The 22,500-nt window shown below is 39.1% G+C and overlaps 3 protein-coding genes across 3 annotated transcripts in view; all 3 read right to left on the reverse strand.

Moving 5' to 3' along the window:
- The window catches only part of LOC307256816 (DNA damage-inducible transcript 4-like protein), a 2,637-nt gene extending 209 nt beyond the window's left edge, over positions 1-2,428 (reverse strand). Inside the window, exons 1-2 of the mRNA XM_080035920.1 lie at positions 2,204-2,428; positions 1-987 (exon numbers count right to left, since the gene is read on the reverse strand). The exon at positions 1-987 is cut by the window's left edge and continues 209 nt beyond it. Coding sequence (XP_079892046.1) covers positions 539-987; positions 2,204-2,375 — 621 coding nt within the window. The 5' untranslated portion in view covers positions 2,376-2,428 and the 3' untranslated portion in view covers positions 1-538. The remainder of the gene's footprint in view (positions 988-2,203) is intronic.
- A 5,899-nt stretch (positions 2,429-8,327) lies between these two features.
- On the reverse strand, positions 8,328-15,415 carry sting1 (stimulator of interferon response cGAMP interactor 1). The gene is made up of 7 exons (XM_080035735.1): positions 15,365-15,415; positions 13,874-14,100; positions 13,101-13,293; positions 12,001-12,109; positions 11,435-11,679; positions 9,430-9,616; positions 8,328-8,690 (listed from the first exon to the last, which is right to left on the reverse strand). Exons 2-7 carry the CDS (start codon positions 14,098-14,100, stop codon positions 8,401-8,403), a joined length of 1,251 nt encoding a protein of 416 aa, XP_079891861.1. The 5' UTR covers positions 15,365-15,415; the 3' UTR covers positions 8,328-8,400.
- A 4,200-nt stretch (positions 15,416-19,615) lies between these two features.
- ppp3cb (protein phosphatase 3, catalytic subunit, beta isozyme) overlaps positions 19,616-22,500 on the reverse strand; it is a gene marked incomplete at its 3' end in the record, with an annotated part of 33,579 nt that continues 30,694 nt past the window's right edge. The window contains exons 13-14 of the mRNA XM_080035337.1: positions 22,309-22,356; positions 19,616-19,797 (exon numbers count right to left, since the gene is read on the reverse strand). Of these exons, the coding sequence (XP_079891463.1) occupies positions 19,616-19,797; positions 22,309-22,356 (230 nt within the window). The remainder of the gene's footprint in view (positions 19,798-22,308; positions 22,357-22,500) is intronic.

A 22,500-nucleotide genomic window follows, 5' to 3' on the forward strand; every position in this document is an offset into this window, starting at 1 on the left:
TTTGTTAACAGTGTTCACTTCACATTCAAACATTCTGTGCAAAATACTGTGGTCATATCAGATATGTAGTAACAAAAAATAGAACAAAAATCAGTGTGACCTCCTGCTCCAAATTAAACACTCACACAAGAATATAACGAACAATCTCTCTCGGAGCTGTAACACATAATACAAGAAAGTTTTCCAGTGCAGGACAAACAGACATTTAAAATGGCGCTACGAGGAACTTTCACTTTTTGTTACTTCTAACGGCCCTTTGGTCAAAAGCTGTAGTGTTTTTAATGACGCCAGCTGTTGTTCCTGGGTGAGCATACCCATGACAAAGGCATTAAGAAAAACTATATAAAAATAGCATTATTTGCACTGATGGTCTCGTTTGCTGCTACATGTAATTCATGATCAGAGGAATTTTTTTTACTGTTTCAGAAATATTTTAAAGTTCCTCGAAGCTATTTTAAATACTGTAATGAAGTTACATCCACAACAAAGCAAAGAGGTAAACAGTGGAATAGGGGTTTTGCAATTTCTTCTTGCCCCTTCAGTTGAAATCATGAATGACAGGACTAGCAGATGAATATAGCTTCCTCTTCACTAGCCTGTATTCTGGTCTCAACTTCAACACTTTATTGGAGTCAAAAATGTGCTTGAGCGGCGGCCATCCACCATCATTCTCCGCCTTGAAAATGACAGACAGCTCAAATGTTGGTGTGACACTGGGGTCGGGACAGAAGCTCCCAGCATGCAACAGGGTCCCGTCTTTGCCCTGCTGGATGTACAGAGTGATGGCGGCGCCCCGAAGACCACAGGGTTCGTCAGCAGAGGAACACAGCACGTCCCGGGCCACGCGGCCGGTCATGTGGCGAGGCAGCAGCAGCATCTGGATGTGTAACGAGGATTTGGCTTCAGTCAGACAGAGCTCCATCTGACGGGTCACATCCTGCTGCAGGAGCCGCTCCTCATAGGCCACGCCGGGGTCACAGGCTGAAACTAAAGAAGAAGAGAGAAAGGGTTGTTAGAATTAATATATTTTGTCATCATTTTGTGTTTTAAGTTGTAGCCTAACTACTATTTTTTTGTATATGCTACTATATTATTAGCCTGGCACCGCCCACCTACGTACTTGCTCTCAATTTTCATTTCCCAAATGAAATGAAGTACGATGGTCTGGTAGGACTAGGCTACTATACGATATGCTTTACGACTAGTTTTTCTTTTGCACTTGCATTATAAGCCATTTATCCTGACAATGCGATTAGTTATTTTGTTTTAAGAATAGATTTGATTGACATTCATCCTAAAGTGCACATGTGAATGACATGTCATTCCACAGGCTGTATAGAATAAAGAGGCACTGCTCCTAAATAAAACAGATAAATACTTTATAAATAGATAAATATGTTTAACTATACTAAATACATACACTATACATTTATTATATTTACTATAACACTGATAATTATACAATAATACGTATGTGTATGAAAATGCAACAACATTTATTTGAAAAAGATGCATTACTTCATAGTGTAAATAACTTGAAGGACATTTTCTAATACAAGTTCAATAGTCCATCTCTGTTGTTGTTTAAATTTGCCATTTTGACAGTCAGATGCAATTCCAGCATTATAAGTATAAAAGCTTAACCCTATTGCTGTCTCATTTCACTTTAGTCATGTGATAAATGCCCTGTAATGCTGCACTACAGAGTCATCAGAGCGAAAGGCTGTATCAGCAGCTGATCACAGACCGGGCTCAGTTGCATCAGAAATTAAATGACTTGAACATATTTTTTCAGTATTTAAAAAAAAAAAGGTAGAAATAAGAAGTGCCTCGAGACTTATTGATTAACTTTGAGTTATATATTGATTAAAAACCCCTTTCTAATTTATTGAAATGTGTCAAGTCATGAGTGAGAGTGAGATGAAATTCTATAATTTCAATTAAATTTACTATATATTCTTATATATTGTTTATTTGATGACAAGTTGGTTATTATTTGATATCTCAAGTATGCAGCTGAGAATAATTTGTTAAAATGTAAGTGATTTAAACACGTTTTTGAATTTTGTAGACTATTTGAAAACGTTGAAAAAAAAGTTGCATCAGAAATATTCCCAGCAGATAAATGAGTTATTCAACAACTTTAAAAGCAGTTTCTTATTGTCTATCACGAAAGAAAGAGTATCCCATTGTATTAACTTACTTGTCAGGTTATTGTCAGTCTCCTCGCAGCTCTCCACGCTGCCCCTTCTAATCGAGCTCGAGCCCCTGCGTCCATGTGACGTCATTTGAGAGAAATATTTCCCTATCATCTCCACGACACTTTCCTCCTCACACAATCCGCTTCTAGAGAGCTGAGCCGCAGTATAAACCATCCCGATTCACGTGTCTCCTCCGGTCGTCTTCTATGTGTGTTCTCCATGTATTGCTGAGCTGCTGAGTGTTGAAGTGGAAGGCGAGCGAGAGGCTTTTATAGACGCCGGTTGCATCAGCTGTGAAGGGGGCGTGGTTCGATCGAGAAACTTCCACAGGTTTGAGTGTGGCTCACGCAACATGCCCGGGCATTACACTCAAATGTATCTAGGTTACAAACGTAGCACCTCTAGAACTAGGCCACATAACCTATTGATAATAAGTGGAGGGAATTTATTCTTGACAATTTTTAGTTGCATGCATGTACTAGGCTACTTAGATTTTGTAGATTTTTAACTTGTGTTCTTGCACTGAAATTATCCAATCATTGTGACTTTACAGAAAAACAAGTTATTCTTATCAGATTAATTATGATGCAGAATAAACTACCAAAGCTACAATTTGATCGCAAAAAGTGTTGGGGTAACTCTTTGCCATATGAAGTTGCATGCACTTTATAATTTTTTAGATATTTTTTTTAGATGTTTAACTTATTTTCCTGCACTGGATTTATCCAAAGGTAGCCTACTGTCTAGTGTCTAGTGACATTACAGAAAAACAAGTTATTCTTATCAGATTAATTAGTATGTAGATTAAACTACCAAGACAGAAGGCTATATCTAATTATTAATATTTACACAATAATCAAATATTTTCCAATGCCTTAAGTTAATTTTTACTGAAAATTTTAATAAAATGTGAATTAAAATTATTTTTACTCATAGTTTTACTTCGGTAAAAGGGTTTGATGAATTCTTCCACCACCGTTGAAATTGATCAAAAAATAAAAATATATTGGTCTAATGTGGTTTAATGTTTAGAGTTATGGGCAGTATATTCAATATTCAATATCATAAGACAGTTTTATTACCACAGCAACCTTTTGGAGAGGAACTAGTGTAGCCTACCGGTAATGTGTACAGTTTATGTGAGCTTTTATGGAAAAACACAAATATTTTATTCCAAGACACACAGGAAGTTTGAGCTCACAAAGTTTTAAAAGTAGAATTAAATGCATGAGCAAATAAACATACAGCTACACAAATATGTTTCTTATTCAACTAATTGAAAGCCTTCTGGGGGATTTTTAAAGTGCTTATATTTGACTTTCCTTCAACAGGCTGTTGTCCAGTCCATGTCTTATACCAGGATTAGATGGAGGGGGAAGTCTTAAAGGCTTCTTAAACACATACAGCCCCCCCCCAACAAAAAAAATAAGAGACGAGTCTGGATTTTTCTTGAATCTTTATCTCTACATTACTTATTGAAAATGCTCTAAATGTCAATATTTTTATTGTGAATTTGGTAGAAATGTTGTCAGTAGTTTATATTATAAAACCAAAATGTTCATTCTACTCAAACATAGCCTATTTAATTTTCATTTAACTTTTATTTATCCTCGAGAGACCAATTGAGGGGTGACCCTCATTTACAATGACGTTGAGTTCAAAACAAATTCAAAGGAAAAACAACAATATGCCTCTAAAGAGTAAATCATGAGACAGTGAACATTTGGAGTGGTCTTTTATTTTTTTCAGGAGCTGTATATTCAAGAAATGATGTGTGTTTAGTACTGCTGGATATTTCTCAGTTCATGTCGGCCTGTAGATGTAGTATGACTAAAATGCAATTATTCCTTTCAGCAGTTTTCCGGTCTTAAGGAAATTTCCAGAGTGGAGAAATACTGAAGCTGGAAGATCAGTTTAACCCCTGAACTGCCATAAATGTTGAGTAACTAAAAGACATTCCATGGAAACTCACTTCAAAAGAACAGTTGATAAAATAAACTTAGAATAATAACTGACTTGTATTCAGTACAATCATTATGATATTTTATAAATAATGCACACTTTGACCCTTTAATTAATATTCTGGATAGATCCTACTCTAGTGTTGTCTATTTGTACTTTTTTCAGTGTTCATGGTAACTAAAGTAATACATAAATAAGACTTTGCCAAAGATTTTATTTAGAAAAAAATACATCATTTTCTTCCTGGTTGGATTATAAGAAGCAGTTTATATTTAGATTAGATTTATCTGCCCTGAGGATCTGTGTGAAGCCATCACGTGTTTACGTGAGTGTGAGCATGTCAGGTCTAGACCAGGTGGCGTGAGCCCAGCCTTACTCACAGGTGAGTAACCTGGATGACACACACACGCGGACTGTATTTTTCATCTCCATCGTAACTAGATTTGTGAAACTCCCACCATCACACCAAATATTCACCTATAGATCATAAGATTATTATGAGAAATAAGAATAAGAAACTGTTTTTAGTTGTATTAGCAAGTATCCAAAAAGGAAATATAAAGAATCACACTGGTTTACCTGCCTTTCACTGGCTTCCATTCAGATTTAAAGTAAATTTTAGTACTTAGTACTTATTTAAAAATAGAACATATGGAGTATTGGAGTACTGAAGAGCAAATTGGCTTGAGTGTGTTATATGAACAAATGTATAGGGATTATGCCCATATTTTGTCATACTGTATACTGACTAATCTGGGAACATATTAATGTAACTATTACTATTTGTGCTGTAGATTAGTGGAAGGAAAGAGTGGAAACTGTATAAAAATATGTCATGTTAATATTTCTTTCTGTTTAAATATTAAATATCACACACACACACACACACACACACACACACACACACACACACACACACACACACACACACACACACACACACACACACACACACACACACACACACACACACACACACACAGCCAGTACTGTTCACCTTAAAGTCCTCCCTCCCTTACATGGGCTGACGTGAGTGCAGACACTGAGTACGAAGGTCCTTCTTTTACAGGTTAACCTCTGTCTACTGACTGACTCACCTCCTTGGGAAATTTCCCTGAAGTTGTGACATCACAGGCTGCTAACCAATCAGGTTCAGGTTCAGATAAGAAGTGTTGTAATAAAATACTAACCAACAAGGAAGTGTCTGTGTCATTCTGTGGAAGTGTAGGGGAAAAACCAAAGAACTGTGGTTATCTGTCCGTCACTGAGGGCTTGTAAGAAAGCATCTGAGACACAGTATTCTTTCTTATAAAGTTCTTTGTATTACATTTTTACAGTCTACAAGAATATTAACAAACGGAACATAATTCCTGCCCTACAAAAAAAATCCCCTAACAGTGTCATCAGTTACAATCATTTCACATCATCCAATCTATCAAGTGATGTACAAGTTCAATGTATTACTGTCTCTGATGTTTGCTTTTGTCTCACTTTTGCACCTAGAATGTATTTATTGTATATTACTTATCTTAATCTTTTGTACTTATTGCACTGTGGGTCAGAGAGAAACGTAATTTCAATTCCTCTGTATGTCTGGCACATATTGCAGAAATTCACAATAAAGTTAACTTGACTTTCTATTCATTCGCTTTTAAATGTTTTATTTCTATTCATATTTGACATTCACTTTTCTAATGTCTATTTTATACTTGATGTATTTTTAATCTTGATGTATTTTATGCCCCTGTAAAGCACTTTGGATGGCCTTGTGTCTGAATTGTGCTATATAAATAAACGTGCCTTTCCTTGACCTGACCTATGTAAATCAGTCATAGTGCTCAAATTACGAAGCCATAGTAGTAAAAGGTCCTTATTAAGATGAGATGAAAACGATAAGATAAAATGAAGTAGGCCTTGTATTTGAAACCCAATTCTTAACCGTACAGCCTGTCCTCACCTGACATAGCTGTTAATCTATTGGCATTGTTCCGCCTTCACTTGAACAATCATTGCACACTCCGGGTGATCGTGGTCACCAGTTTATTTGTTCAATGAAGTCATTGGCTAAACAAGAGACACTCAGTCACATGTGAAATACATGTTGGACAAACAGATGCTATGCTGCACAGGCTGATGTCATTCCTATGAAATCAGCATTTTAAAGGAGGTATTAAATTATGGATTGATTTTTTTTCTTCTCTATTTCGAACAATGTATAAGTTCTGTTAACTTTAAAATGTTATGATGAACAAGCAGATAGCGTTTATTACAAGTTAATTCTTTATAAAGTTGGATTTTAAGGATATAGCTACAACTCTAAGTAAAAATAAATATGACCAAAATATTTTCCTAAATCTGCATTTCTACAGTCGTTTATGGAAATGCTCTGAATAACAATATTTTTATTTAAAATTTGGGAGACTTTTTGAAAGTAATCTATGAAATAAAAAAAAGTGATAATTTCACTCAAACAGATACCTACAGTTTTAGTAGTAAGGCACTGATCATTTAGAATGGCTTATACATTTTTTCCAGAGCTGTACTTTTATCATTTGAAATGTTTGTAAAACATCCTTATCTATTCTAGTCAGAAGAAGTGTGTCACTAAATATTCCCATAAACTAAAACAGATGAGTTCAGATAATTAATATTCACTTTTCTACATGTTCTTGCGTGTAGCAGCACCAGCGTCCCTGCCGTGTCTAAACCTTATATACACTATGTCTCTATGGTGTAAACCTGTCCCAGTCAGTGTTATCCGTTCATCACCAGCAGTGTGTCAGCCGATGTCAGCTGATGTTTTCAGGTGGAGAACTGGTCGCACCAGTGTGACTGTTGTTTAGTTTTAAAATCCCTTATCTAACAATGAGGTCACACGGTTCAAACAAACCGATTCATATCAGTCTCCTGATTAAATAACATTCAGAATCACGTTACTCACATCACATGCAAAGTCAAGCTTGTATGAACTTGCTCAGTTCATATTATATACTCCTTTTCGTGACCTAAGGCTAAAGCTAAGGATAGTTTGCAATGCATTGCGGGATTATTACATATCTCATTCTACTCGCTGCAAGTTAGAACAGTCTTGAAATGTATACATTTCAGTTTACGTCGCAGACAGCGGAGCATGAGAAGTTATTCACTGATTTTGACCCCAAAAAAGGGATTTTGACAACATGTGTTCTCCAGAATCACGACACCACTTGTAAAAAGTTGACCTGTTTTTTGACTTTGGGTCCCATGTAAAAGAGAAACATTGGTACCTCAGGAAGACCAAGTTGTTGGTTGAAACATTGTGTGTTTGCCCAATTAAATTGTCTTCGGAGCTGTTGTGTGGACTTGCTTTCAGAGGTGTTAAAGGGGCAACTATAGGCTACTAGACTGTGTAGAGTCCATGTGTGGCTTATCACAGCTTCTGCAGCCTGGAGCAAAGCAGATGAACTCTTCACCTATTGACTCTCCATATAGTTCAGTTTTAACTTGTGACCCCTCATCACAGGTCATGAGTTATCACCAGTTCTACCAAAGATTGCTAACCATTACAGTTATAAATATTCATTATTCATTTTAGTGCTAGAGCTTGGTTTCTTCCCAGCACTTCCCTGTCGAGATGAGAGACGGGCTGTAAAAACAACTGATGCAACCTCACACAGCAGTTTCAGCTGCATGAGGTCATGAGGTGTGTGTGTGTGTGTGTGTGTGTGTGTGTTTGTGTGTCTGAGTGGGAGTATGTGTGTGTGTGTGTGTGTGTGTGTCTCAGGCATGGCGTCAGGTGTTTGTTTTTAGAAACACGTCTACTTTACACCTGAGCTCTGCGCCATTCAGAACTCTCTGTGCTTTCCTGCAGTATTTTTTTAACTTTGATCTTTTTAACATATGCCAGATAACCTCTCTCTATCTCTCTCTTTTAAAGGGGGGGGGGGGGGGTTGGGGGGCAACAAGAGGAGTATTTAGATCATATATCAATCATATCAAGTAATTGTAATTTTATAAATTTCTGTAATAAGCTTCAAAAAAACTGTCATTGTCATGAATGTATGAAATACTCAACACAAACTCTTCTACACACAGATTTGCTTTTATTTGAAGTTGCATTCTTTAATTCCTAAACTCATAACATAAAGTTGCTATAAAACAGTAACATGACAGAAGAGGGTTGTGGTTCATGTTGTTCCTTGATAAGCGCCCATGCATTCCTTGAAAGGCGCTGCATACATTTAAGTTAGAAATATTTCTATGACTGATAGTTGTCAGTGTTTTCAACCGGGCCCCTCAGAGGCATCGGCTCACTGAACATGAGTGTGGGATCTCTGCTCATCGGCGCGGGGTTGTGTCCGATGTGCCATTCACCGTTGGCCAGAGGAGCGTTTGTCGGAGCGTTTCCCGGGGCACTTGAAGGCCTCGCGGGCGGATTGTCAGTCTCCTGGTGAGGAGGTGGAGTCAGGCAGAACTCCTCTCTCTCCTGCTGCTGTAAGTGATTCAGGATGGACTGGGACAGGAAGTGAGGGTCGGCATCATGCTCGTCTACAAGACAAGGACAAGGAAATGTAAGTTTGTTTGTTTTTAAGTTGACCCTTGTTTAAGGCACAGACAGTGTGTACTATTGGATTGATAAGTGGCATCTAGTGGTGAGAAGAAAATGTAATCTGAGGTGTGTTTAAGCGTCATAAAATATTCACAGTTTTTAGCTCACTTTTTTCAAACATTAAACATTGTTGAAGGTACAGTGTGTTAATTGGAGTATTAAGCAACATCTAGTGGTGAGATTCCAGATTGCAATGCTCCCTTGCTAACCGCTCTGTTCGGGAGAATTTATAGAAACTACGGTGGCCTTCAAAGACAAGAAGCTAGTTACTAAAGATGGCATCATCCACCACTGCCTCAAGTCTTTCCACAATATCAAGTGATGAGGTGAAGATGTATTTAGTTATTTATACAATACTTCCTCTTCGGCTTCGAACAGGTGCATTTCCCCAGGACGCCCACTATATATAAAAATGCATTAAGAAGTTAAGTTTGTACATTCTGTGCTACTGTAGAAACATGGCGGTGCAAAATGGCAGCAAGCCCCGCTCCTATGTAGACATAAAAAGGCTCAGTCTAAGGTAATCAGGTACAAAGTTGTACAACGTTTGCTCACTCTCTCTCTCTCTCACACACACACACACGCACGCACGCACACACGCACACACGCACACACACACACACACACACACACACACACACACACACACTGAGACACACACATGGCTTGTATTGGTACCATTGAGTAGGATGAGTTTGTAGCGGTTGCGGCACTCCAGAGAGTGTTCCAGAATGTTTTGTAGAGTTCTATAGAAGAGCAGGACCTGCTGTCTGCGCTCCGTCTCCCCAAAACCAGCGCTGCTCTCCTGAGACATGCTGTACAGAGTCAGTAGGGGCGTAGCATACTCCACCACACACTCATGGGCCTGTTTATACACACACACACACACACACACACACACACGCACGCACGCACGCACGCACGCACACACACACACACACACACACAGACACACAGAGTGGGGGTAATTTAAGTGGAGGATTTTTTTAAAAATTTTTTACAAACAACTTGAAATGCAATTTTGTGAATAAGATCGAAATTTCACCATTACAGTAAACTTGAGATTTTTAAAGCGTACCTTTTCAGTCTACATCTAACAGCGCATATAACTGCCTCAACAAAATGCCGTGTGTAGATGAAATGGTGAAACTGTACTTCAGAAAAGTCTTTAGAAATAATTTTCCTTTTAGCTCATAAACACTAGTAGGTGTCGGTATGAGGAAATTGAAAACTTTTTTTTCTTCAAGTTCATAATGAAAAAAATGACTCCTTAATTTTTTCCTAATCTCCTGCACTAATAACGCTCGATGGCAAGAGACGGATGCAGTGAACATGAACATGATTTCGTACATGAACAAATAAAAAGATTGTGGAACTCTTGACATTATGCATCCTACACTACCATGTTTCACAGGTAGATGGCGCTGTTAATGTGCTTTACTAAGTGACTTATCTACTGGTCGATTCTCATGTTTAAACAGGAGGTGGTGCTACTCATGCTGTTCTATGGGAAAGGAACACAGCACCACTCCAAATGTTCAGTGTCTCTCGTTTTACTATTTAGAGGAATATGTTTGAGTAGAATGAACATTTTGGTTTTATTATTTAAACTACTGACAACATTTCTACCAAATTCCATTACATTTTTTTTCATTAAGAGCATTTTCAATAAGTTATGAAGAGATGAAGATTTAAGAAAAGTCCAGACTGGTCTCTTAATTCCTTCCAGAGCTGTATATGTTGTCTCAATGTCTCCCTCTGTAATGTAGTAAAGTAAAACAAAAAATATAATGAAAAAATACACAAATATGGCTGTACAGTAGAGGTACAGAGCTGTCAGAAAGATCTGTTTTGATGTGGTTCGATTTGCCACATCAAAAATTAAATATGGAGCACACTGACACATTGCTGTCTTGAAATATTTAAAATATACATATGTTTGCACACACGCACACGCACACGCACACACACACACACACACACACACACACACACACACACACACACACACACACACACACACACACACACACACAGAAACAGTCCCTTGAGCCTCTCACTTTGCTGTCACTCTCGCTCTCTGTGGCATTTTATCCGAGGTGATCAAGGGGAAAATACAGCCTCAGAACACTACGTCTTTCAACTCACGGAATGAAACTCTGATTTGAATAACAAGTAGCTCACTGGCGTCCATCCTATTTGATTACATTATTCAATTTAAGTTGACTGAATATTTTTTTGATTTCAATATAATCTGCTACTGATTATCTGATTTTATTATTATTTGTTTATTATAATGTGCAACCATCATACTGTTATTCTAATGTACTTCAAAAAATGTATTTTGATTTTAAAGCTGTAGTGTGTAACTTTCTCATATACATTTATGTTGAAATGAGTTGACACAGAGTTGATTCCGCCTATCAGCTCCAGAAAACTCTCTCTGTATTTCTCAGTATGGCAGCGTTTATAATCTGGAGTTTGCAGGAGCTCAGAAAAATCCCAAGAAATGTTTCAAATTTTGATTCTATTGCTATGAAAAAAACCTGGACGTACAGCAGAAGGATATAGTGAATACAATGCACGGAGAAAGCCAAAAACCCAGTAGGCTAATGTTAAATCTCCATCTAAATCATTTTGAAATTTCATAATGTTACATCACTTTTCAAACATGGACGCCTACCTTCCCATTCTCGTCCTGCACTCTGTAGACGCTGTGCTTGTAGACCCGCCCTCTGACTCCCGCCCTGTCAATCATGTTGTTAGGGAGGTTGTCATAGAAGCGGATGTGGTCATCTTCGTCCTCTAGCTTGTGAGAAATGTTTGCGTTGAGCGGAATGAGGATGAGGAGCCGGTTGGAGCCGCGACCCCAGAACGGTCTGCTGGACTGATGGGTGGCACGGAACGCTGAGATGGAATCCTCTAGACCTGATGGATACACACACACACACACACACACACACACACACACACACACACACACACACACACACACACACACACACACACACACATGCACGCAGGCAGGCAGGCACACACACACACACACACACACACGCACGCACGCACGCAGGCAGGCAGGCACACACACACACACACACACACACACAATTTTATGAACCACATCGGACCATATTTGAACTGTATACATAACAGAATTGAAGCTACAAACCAAATAAACATTGTGTGTGTGTGTGGGTGTGTGTGTGTGTGTGTGTGTGTGCGTCTGTGTGTGTGGTTGTTACTCACGTGGCAGCACCAGTTTCAAGTAGCCCAGGTAGAAGGACCAGGCCAGGCCATGAGCTACGTTCATCTTCCTCCCCTCACAGATGTCAGAAACTTCCACCTCTGACGGACCCTACACACACACACACACACACACACACACACACACACACACACACACACACACACACACACACACACACACACACACACACACACACACACACACACACACACACACACACACACACACACAGCGACCACAGAGAATGTCACAACACATCACATCAGCTCAGGAGAAACCTGACAACAAGGCACCCATCACTGCACCCACCCACTATATATGTAGGAAGAATACAGGTGCATCTAAAGTCATTTTGAATATCATGGAAAAGTCCATTAAAAAAGTAAACTTTTCATATATTCTAGATTCATTACACAAAGTGAAATACGTCAGGCCTTTCTTTTGTTTTACTGTAATTTAGATGATAATTGTTTATAGCTCATGGAATGGAAAATCCAGTATCTTAAAATATTAGAATTATATTAGAATAAAAAAAAAATTAAAGAATGGATTCATAATACAGAAATGTCAACCATCTTAAAAGTATTTCTATTCTAGAATAATTTCACTTCATGTGTAATGAATCTAGAATATATAAACATTACACTTTTTGAATTAAATTACGGGAAAAAGGAATTTTTATTTTATATTCAAATGTTCTAGATGCAGCGGTATATTTTACTGCATATGATTCAGTTTGAGTTGGATTTGAATCTAGAATGCTGCCACTTTCTATGAGTAGTCTGCGTGGAACTCTGAGCTTCATTCACAATCTTACACAATTTTACTCCGGAAATGTCATATCAATTACAATCAACGGATGCTTTCAGGAAGTGTTCTGCGCTGTTCTCGAGTGTGATGCCCTTATTCTACAACTGAACTCTCTTTCACTTCTATAGTGGCTGTAGAAAAATAAAATAAGATCTCAGAAGAGGTTTTTACTAGATGCCGCTAAAATACTCCGATATGACACACTACACCTTTAAGAAGAACCACATCTGATATACAATGTTGTGTGTTTGTACTGCAGTCTATAGGACAAAGGCTGAAACTCACTCACCAGAACTCCCAGGCTTTTGAACAATGTGTAAAGCACGGATGTCAGAATGAGGAGTTCTAAGCATTGTTCAATGTGTGGAAGAGGATTGCCAGAGAGGTTAAGCAGAAGGCCAGAGACCAAGGCAGCTAGCAGGGTCTTTCCCCCCAAACCGCAGGCCGGCAGTATGTGGGTTAGCAGCCCTCTGCCCCGATACCTGGGGGGAACAGACAAGGAAATATGGTACTGTTGACCAATCAATAAAACAAGAAAAAAATCTTTTGGCAGATGTTATCGGTGACTCTTGGCTGCTCTCTGAATGTCCCTTGCTTTTCCTCGGGACCACTCTTATGTTTTCCATTCACACTTAAAACACTTTGACTTATTTAAGGCTATTTTTGGCTTCCGTAGTACAGACTATGTTTCAGATTTATTGTTAATGGTTAGTTATTTATGGTTAGTTAATCCTTCGTTAACTAATGCTTAGTTAAGCATAACAGTTAGTTAATGTTTATTAAAGGCCTACTTCACCGGTTAGAATATGAAGGTGTATTGAACTCGGAGATCCTATGAAGTATAAATGTGCAAATTTTTTTTAAATCGGATCATCCTAGCCTGAGAAAAGGCTAGGATGATCCGATTTAAATTTTTTTTGCACATTTATACTTCATAGGATCTCCGAGTTCAATACACCTTCATATTCCAACCGGTGAAGTAGGCCTTTAAGCATTTACGAAGCATGTATTAACAGTTAATTAATGTAACCTTACTGTGAAGTATTACATATGTTCTCTCACCTAGTGTTTGAATGGTGTAGCATCTCCTCAGCTAGCAGACAGATCCCGTGCATCAGAGGGCCGAGGGTTAGGGCCAGTATCACCATGGATACCCAGCCAAAAAACCTTTCCGGAGACAGACACATGATGACAACTGTTGTCACGGCAGCCATCGCCACGGCACATGCCCTGGGCAACGCCCCACGAGGCCGGGGGATGAGAGCGTCCTCATCTTTGAGGGACAGCATCTGTCAAAGGGGTGGGACAGTTAAGCATTGAAAAAAACATTAAAAATCATTTTGAAGAGCCATTTTAATAAAGCCTTTGGAGTCAGCAATTCTGGAAAAAAAAAAGCTGGTTGTCAAGATCACTTTTTTTTTCGAGATCTGTGAATATTTCATTACTTGTCTGTACTGTGTGTGCGCTGAAAAAGAAACAAATAATACACTGGTATGTAGACAAAGAAAGCCCACCAGGAGCTAGCAACATGCCCATTTACAGAGCCAAGGCTGTGTATTAAGACAATATTTTTTTAAACCTCAAAAGATATCACCATCCTCATTATTATAGCTTTCGTTTACTGTAAAAGCTGGTTTAAAAGTAAAATTGTTTTACTTTTGTGTGGGCAGACACTGGCAAGTGGTTTACTCGACACCTGGTAATAGGGACACAGGTGTGGCCGCATCAGTGATAGGGATGTGGCACGACAAGCAACAACATGCAAATATGCTCAAAATAGTCCAGGTAAATTGGGAGATAGGGGGGGGGCAGCGCCTGGCCTTCATTGACATTGGCCCAAATAAGTAACAATAGGAAACAAGCTTTCTCTGTTTTGTTTTTGGTCTTTTTAGGCTTCCGTACCAAAGCGCTGGTTGTGTTATTAATCTTATTTAAAGGAAAAGTCCAACATTTGAACATGTGTAGCTTCTTGCAGGCCAACTATTCAAGTAGATGCTACTACAACTGTTGGCACCAGTTTGTATATCCATCAACTGAAAAGGCAAAGACAAAAAAAAGTGTTGACTGTTGATGATAACAATTGTCCTTTGCTTAAATTGCTTACGGTTTGTTCAAAAGCTGCAGCTAGTATGCATCATTTTCATCTGTCCGCCTTACAAGTTACACACATGAATGAATAAAGACATGTCAGAAACCTCCACATCCGACACACACACACACACACACACACACACACACCAATAAACACACACACATACACACACACACACACACACACACACGCACACACACAAATAAAGACATTTCAAAATAAAACAAAATAAAAACAAAATAAGAAAATGAGTTACGGAGAATAAAATGAAAAGCATGTTACATCATGTATTCTATTAACCAGAACTGACACGCCTGGCTTACAAAATAAAAACTATTGGAAAATGTTCAAAAATGCTTTATTTCCAGTGTGGGAAGGAGGAGGACAGTTGGTGTAACTCTTTAAAAGTGTGTTTTTAAACCTCAACAAGAGAGATAAATGTAGGCTGTGCATGTACTCACCTTTGTCTGTTTGATTTGATCCAAATGAAAGCCACGTCCTTTGTCTCCTGCTTTTCCCTCTCCCTCTCTCATCCTTCTCTCTCTCTCTCTCTCTCTCCGCCCACTGTCAATACCCACACTTTCAGTTTCGTTTTATAGTTCAAGTTCCTCTCTTCTCGTAATGCAGAGACACCAGAACGTTGTGGTGAAAAGGGACAAGAAGCAAAGTCATAAAAGATGGCTGATATCACTGTGAATCTATAACTATAACTTTTACGAGCCTATCACAATAATAAAATAGATATGAAATGTTGTGCCACCTTTGATGAGTCATTTGGAAAGAGAAAAAATTCAAAGTTCTGGCATGGAATATGTGATGGCTACATTTCAATACAATTTGAAAATGCCCTCATATTCCTAATGTAAATACTTCTGTCATATTCACAATAACAATGATGTTGCAGCAGTATAGGGTGGAAACGGTAAATGGAATAAAGTTTAGTAAACAAACATAACCAAGATTAAATTACCTTTTGACCCGGATTAGCCCCGGCCAAAAGTCAGACTGACAAATTGTACTTGTTGGTGTGATAGGCAATTTGCTTGACCAATGAACAGATAGGAAAATAAGAATGAGACCAGTCAGAAGAGGGAATGATGGGGTGTGTGTGGAAAGTCTTCCCCTACTACATAGTAACTATATTTATGCATTTCCGACTACATAGTTGTTGTTGTTGTTTTTATAGTAACTACTACATAGTAGGTAATGCATAACTATGTAGTAGTTACTGAAACATTGTAATACAATAAAAATTAGTTACTTCAAAAAACAACCCAAAAAAACATGTGGTAGGTAATGCATTACTAAAAAAAAATAATAACTATGTAGTAGGTACTTCAATTTTGTGTACCTTATTGTAAAGTGTTACTTCCCTTTCGTATCCCTCTTACTTTCAGTTTGGACAATGCACATTTTTCAATAAATGTCAGCAATTAGTCAGCGATACTGATCATTCAGGGCATGTATGACAGGTCCAGGCAGTTTGACCGGCTTTGCTGAAGTGTTCCTCTGTATTAGCTGGGCTGTTTTCCGTTTTGTGGTGTGTGTGTGTGTGTGTGTGTGTGTGTGTGTGTGTGTGTGTGTGTGTGTGTGTGTGTTTTGGTGACTACAACGCCGCTGTTATAAAAAGTGATACAGTGAAAGGAAAGCAGATTCTTTAGATAGAAAGATCAGTTTGAAATTGGAAGTGTTGTGTGTGTGTGTGTGTGTGTGTGTGTGTGTGTGTGTGTGTGTGTGTGTGTGTGTGTGTGTGTGTGTGTGTGTGTGTGTGTGTGTGTGTGTGTGTGTGTGTGTGTGTGTGTGTGTGTGTGTGTGTGTGTGTGTGTGTGTGTGTGTGTGTGCTCAGTGCTAAGGGAATAAAGGCTCGGTATCCATAACCAAAGGTTCATGCATATTTTATTCAAGAGTAAAAAAGTGGATCGTCCCATGGTGCATGCTGACAGTGTGAGTGACTGGGGAGTTAAAACAGAGAGAGAGAGAGAGAGAGAGAGAGAGAGAGAGAGAGAGAGAGAGAGAGAGAGAGAGAGGAAGAGAGAGAGAGGGAGAGAGATAGAGGGAGAGAGAGAGAGGGGGACAGAGAGAGAGAGGGAGAGAGGGAGGGAGAGAGAGGGGGAGAGAGAGAGGAAGAGAGAGAGAGAGAGGGACAGAGGGAGAGAGGGAGGGAGAGAGAGGGAGAAAGAAAGAAATATAGCAAGAACCGTGGCACAATGTCTATGGCACAGGACCTCCTCCCCCACAGAAGCACAACAAGATCAACCAAGGAGCAACGCAACATATAGAGCAACCAGCAGAGAGTGAGAGAGAGTGAGAGAGAGAGATAGACAGAGAGAGAGAGAGACAGAGAGAGAGAGAGGGAGAGAGAGACAGAGAGAGAAAGAGAGAGCTTAAATATTAAGAATAATGTCCATAATAAATAGAATCATAATAATCATAGAAGCATAAATAGCATCAAATAACAAGAGGAATTGTCAATAAGTATGGTCAGAGAGAGAGAGAGAGTACACTTTGTTTCCCCTTTAAATTGTGACGGCTAAAACACACCGGCTCTTCTGTTCAAATGTGTATTTTTTGCTGATTTTTTTTGCTTTTCAACAGCTCAACATTTTAACCCATGCAATCATGCTTCTGGCGGCCCTGAATGCCTGTGCCTCTGGATATATAGTATGGTCATTCATCAATGCTAGTTTAATATTTGTTGTATCGTTATTCATATTTTTATCGTTTAAAAACAACTCCTGTAAAATCGACAAAGAAGAGAGGAGAGAACGTGGACTTTTGACACTTTGAGTTGAAGCCTACCGTCATTCTGTACAGCGCCGAAGAAAAAATGAAAGAAAACTTGAAAAAAAGCTGAAGAAAATGTAAAATATATAACAGAAAATGAATACAAAAAAATAAATAAAATTAACAGTATGTACAACAAAAAGTATTCAGTATTCCTCAGTTCATTTATAATAGTCAGAAAAATCAAAAAGGAAAAAGAAAAAATCAAAAAATCCTACCATAGTGAAACACACAAGAGCACAATTATAATCTTCACATTATTATCAAAGAACTTAACTCTGCATGCACTGATGCGTTAATATAAATGCTTTACAAAGACCTTTGTTAACTTCGGACTTCTTCGTATTGTCTTGGCAGCTGCCTTAATAACCAGAAGAGTCTTTTTATTTTCACCTGTGAAATATAGTTTCCTGCTTTTGTAGAACCGGAGAGTTAGGTTGTCGCTGCTAATTGATAGCAGATGGAAACACGGGAAGAGAGGAGGAGGATGTAGAAAGAGAATGAATGAGTGAATGACTTCACATTTTAACTCATTGGCTCCTTCACATAACATTAAGCCTCCTAGACTTCGACTGTATACTGCAGCTCTCATCTTGTGACTATACGCATCAGAAGACCTCTCTGTATGTATTGTATGTATACAGAATAGGGCCATAGGGAGAACCACTTTCACATTGGATTTGGGCCCTTTTTCAAGCCTTCTCCCCCATCCCGAGTGCTAACTGGCCTGGGACCAGAGTTTTTGCGAGTAGGGGGAGCGGGGGGATCCTCCGCTTGACTTTCAAGTTGAGAGGACGGGTTCAGTGTATAGTGCTACAAAATCAAACGGGAACAGCAAAGGGCTCAGATTTAGACTGCAGTTGAGACTATGTGCACACATCTCTCTGCAAAAGATCAGCTACCAAAATCACACCAAACTGCATGTCCCAACTTTTTTTTTGCTGTGCTGTTGTTGCCCTGGCTAATGGCAAGATCTGCTCATTTTTGCAGCGAAAAAGGAAAAACACATTTTCAAATATATTCACACGGACATTTACATTTTCCTTGAAGCATGTGCACGCAGGCAGGCGTATCCACCAGAATCCTTCAAAACAATAAACAAAACGAAAAATAAAAAATTCAACCAAAGCTTGGTTCTATTTCCTGATTTGGGACTCAAACAGGAAAAAGAAGCATCACATATCAACACCTTTAATGCCCAATCCCCACCCTCCCCTCCCCTCCCCTGCCCTCCCCTCCCCTCCCCTCCCCTCTCCTGCCCTGCACACACTTGACCCCGCCCGACACAACACACACCACCGATACAGCCACGACATGCTGGCACTGTCGACCCCACTGGCGATCCACCAAACGAACGCACACCTTGAACTGCAGCTCCTCCCGTTTAGCATGGGGAGCATAGATGGGGAGGTGTTCTTTTGTAGTTTTCTTTCCTTCTGTCGTTGTGCAGGGGCATGGGAGTTGTAGTTCTCTAAATACGGCTTGATCAGGTGAAGAAGAGACTCAGCCTTTTGGTGGTAAAAAGTCTGGGTTTACGCTCATGCCTTTACATACAGCAGAGGGCAACGGGAGAAGGGTATGGTAATAGTGTGTGTGTGTGTGTGTGTGTGTGTGTGTGTGTGTGTGTGTGTGTGTGTGTGTGTGTGTGTGTGTGTGTGTGTGTGCGTGTGTGTGTGTGATTGCATGTGTGTTTGCATGTGTATTTGCATGTGTATTTGCATTTTTGTTTGCATGTGTGTGAGATGTTATGATGTTATGAGTAGTAAATACTGTGTGTCTGTGTGTGCGTTTGTGTTGCATTTTTCTTGTGTTTATTTGCCTATGTACAGGAATCTATGCATAAGGAACCGTATCAGAGTTGTAGAGTTGTAGTAACTGCAGGTATATGTGTGTGTCTGGGGCTTGCGGGAGGAGTGTGTGTGTGTCCATCACTGTATATTGCTGTTGCTGTCTGTCCCGTTGGGTTCTCCCCCCATGTTCATGCGTCCCATGGATAGACCCACACTGTTGACGGGGTCGCGCCGCGGAGGCATTCGCTCGTTGATCCGATCCAAACCTTTCGCCTCCTCGAAACTCCTGATCCGATGCTGAGGGGAGAAGCCTCGGATGGCTGTGGAAATAGACACACACACATAGAGACGCATATAGAGTTAGTGTTTAGCAGGATATTGAGTGGACTCTTGTGTATCCAAACCCCTGGGAGCATACAGGAAATATAGGAGTGCTAAAGTGGATTGAATTAAAAAAAATAAAATAACATCATTCTATGCCAACAACTGCCCACATTCAAGCCAACTAATTATTCTTTGTTAAGATAACTTTTGAATTCAGGTGTTGAGTTTTACATACTAAGAATGACAAAAGTAAAAGTTTTGCCAACTTGTTTTTTTTTGTTCTCTATTTTCATTTCATATCAATGATAAGTTATCGCAACAAAAGATAAATAGTTGGCTTCAAAACTCTAATAAAAATTCAGTGCAGACAGTTGTCTTTTAGTTTTGAGTTTTCCTAAACTTTTTCATTTTTACACTGAAGATGTAATGTAATTTTTTTCGATAATTCTGACCATGATATTAAGAACATTAAGAGTTTGGATAAACAAGGTTTTGTCATTTATCTCCAGGGTTTTTACACTAGAATACACAAACATTAGACCGACTGTTTCTAAATGCTGAACTAGGGTTATTAGACCTCATACGTAACAGTGCAATAGGGCCATTGATGCTAGATGACTAAACACTGGTTGACATGGACTTAGATGTACTGAACAAAATACAGCTGCACAGTCCTAAAAACACATTTAGTTTCTGTGAAGAGTTTCTGACAGTCAGCAGTGTGATGCTATTTTTTGGAGGTTTCCACTTCCCCATAACATTGTGTCACCTACAAAGCCAGTGGTAAAGTTGACAGTTTCCCACAGATGGCTTCCTTTGCTGGCGATATTTTTGTGTTTAGTTAGAAAGGTTTTTTTCATGTAATATTGACTGTGACACAGCATTTTTCACTAGTCAACTTCCCCACAGTGTTAAAATTCATTAGAAATCATTTCTTAAAGGGGCAGTACACCCTCAGTTCATTCTTCATGGCGGTGATGTCATTGGGGTTATCTCAGCTCGGACACTACAGATGTTTTAAGGAATAGTTCAACAGTTTAGATTTAGTTTAATATGTCTAAACCAAGCTCACAACACATTCTATTCCGTTTGCTAGATCCGAGCAAAAACAGAGTTGTCTTTCGATTAACTTCAATTCAGGAACAATTTATTGTCACACTGACATTCCCGTAAAACTCTTTACATTTATTTTTGTGTACAAATTAAACAAACGACAAACAAAATGTGGAACTATTATTTTTTAACAGAAGTATACTTCAATTCTGAGCAGTATGGGTGAGCCAAAAACAGAACTAAAGTAACAGACACAGAGGACTACATTCAACTACAACGTCATACAGAGAAATAACAAACATTCTTATCGATACACAGAATATAATACAATACAACACAGACACCATGAAAACAATCTCTTCAGTAGCACAGGAACCTGGCAGACCGCTACCTGCCTTTCATTCAAACATGACTTCCCCAATATCCACATGTGTTTGAGGAACATTTGGGAACAATTATATTATGTGGTAAAAATATTATAAACTCAAGATGTACTCAGATACATTTCAAACATATCCAATGGTCTTCTTCTGCAAAGTGTCATCACATGACAAAGGTAGCTAAACTCTACATAACATAATATTTGATCATGTTTCTGAGGTCCTGTACTTAAAGATATGACCATTTGTACAATAATATGTTGCGATGGGATAAAGCTATTTCAGAAGATGCTAATTTAAGGGTTAATAAAAAAATTATGACATATTCCTGTATCATTTTGCATGAATCTAATTTAACTCAACGTCATTGTAAAAGAGGGTGACCCCTCAATTGATCTTTCGAGGTTAAATAAAGGAAAATTAATTTTCATTCTGGCAGGAGACTGTTGTTCTGCAGTGGCGTGCAGAGAAACAGATTGATTGCATGTTTGTCAGCTTGAAGCACGGACTGTGTGAAAATATATGGATATAAAGACTGTGACACACTGCAGACTATACAGACTATACAAGGGTCAGAGTGAACATGATTACAATAACAACACCCACTCCCACCCACAGCCCTGCGCTGAGGATGTTATTGATATAAATAAAACGTGTGTGTGTGTGTGTGTGTGTGTGTGTGTGTGTGTGTGTGTGTGTGTGTGTGTGTGTGTGTGTGTGTGTGTGTGTGTGTGTGTGTGTATGTGTGTGTGTGTGTGTGTGTGTGTGTATGTGTGTGTGTGTGTGTTGCTGTTTCCTGTTTCCCAAGAGAAGAAAAGATAAACAGTGTGCTCGTATTCAGTGTGTGTGTTTTAATGAGGCGGCTTCTACATGCGAAGGTTGTTGTGAGAGCCGATGAGGTTAGAAGAGTCTGGTGCATTGTGGGTTAAAAAAATCTATGATATGGCCTTATGAGTATGGATAGCTGAGAGATTAGACACACACACACACACACACACACACACACAGACACACACACCCACACACACAACGAACACGCAACACATACACACAGTGAGATGAGTGGAACTTTACCTTCGTCGTCCTTAACTGTCTCGATGGCTTCAATGGCCTCAATGGTAGCTGAAGGATGAGCAGAGAGAGTTCGAGAGAGAGAGAATACGTAAAGAAAAGGTATAAAGAAAGGAGGAGGAGGAGGAGGAGGAGGAGGAGGAAGGAGTGAAGGCTGAAACATGCTCCTGTGCAGTAAACAACTTGGCTTAATGG

The sequence above is a fragment of the Ammodytes marinus genome, assembly GCF_949987685.1.
Source record: "Ammodytes marinus genome assembly, chromosome: 10".
Classification (NCBI taxonomy): domain Eukaryota; kingdom Metazoa; phylum Chordata; class Actinopteri; order Uranoscopiformes; family Ammodytidae; genus Ammodytes; species Ammodytes marinus.

What these genes read in the sequence shown, in the direction of transcription:
- sting1 (XM_080035735.1), bottom strand. Translation starts at nt 14,100, where the DNA reads ATGCTGTCCCTCAAAGATGAGGACGCTCTCATCCCCCGGCCTCGTGGG. An exon ending in CTACACCATTCAAACACTAG is followed by an intron (nt 13,294 to 13,873) that starts GTGAGAGAACAT and finishes TGTTCCCCCCAG; the next exon opens with GTATCGGGGCAGAGGGCTGC. An exon ending in CAAACTCATCCTACTCAATG is followed by an intron (nt 8,691 to 9,429) that starts GTACCAATACAA and finishes CTTGTCTTGTAG; the next exon opens with ACGAGCATGATGCCGACCCT.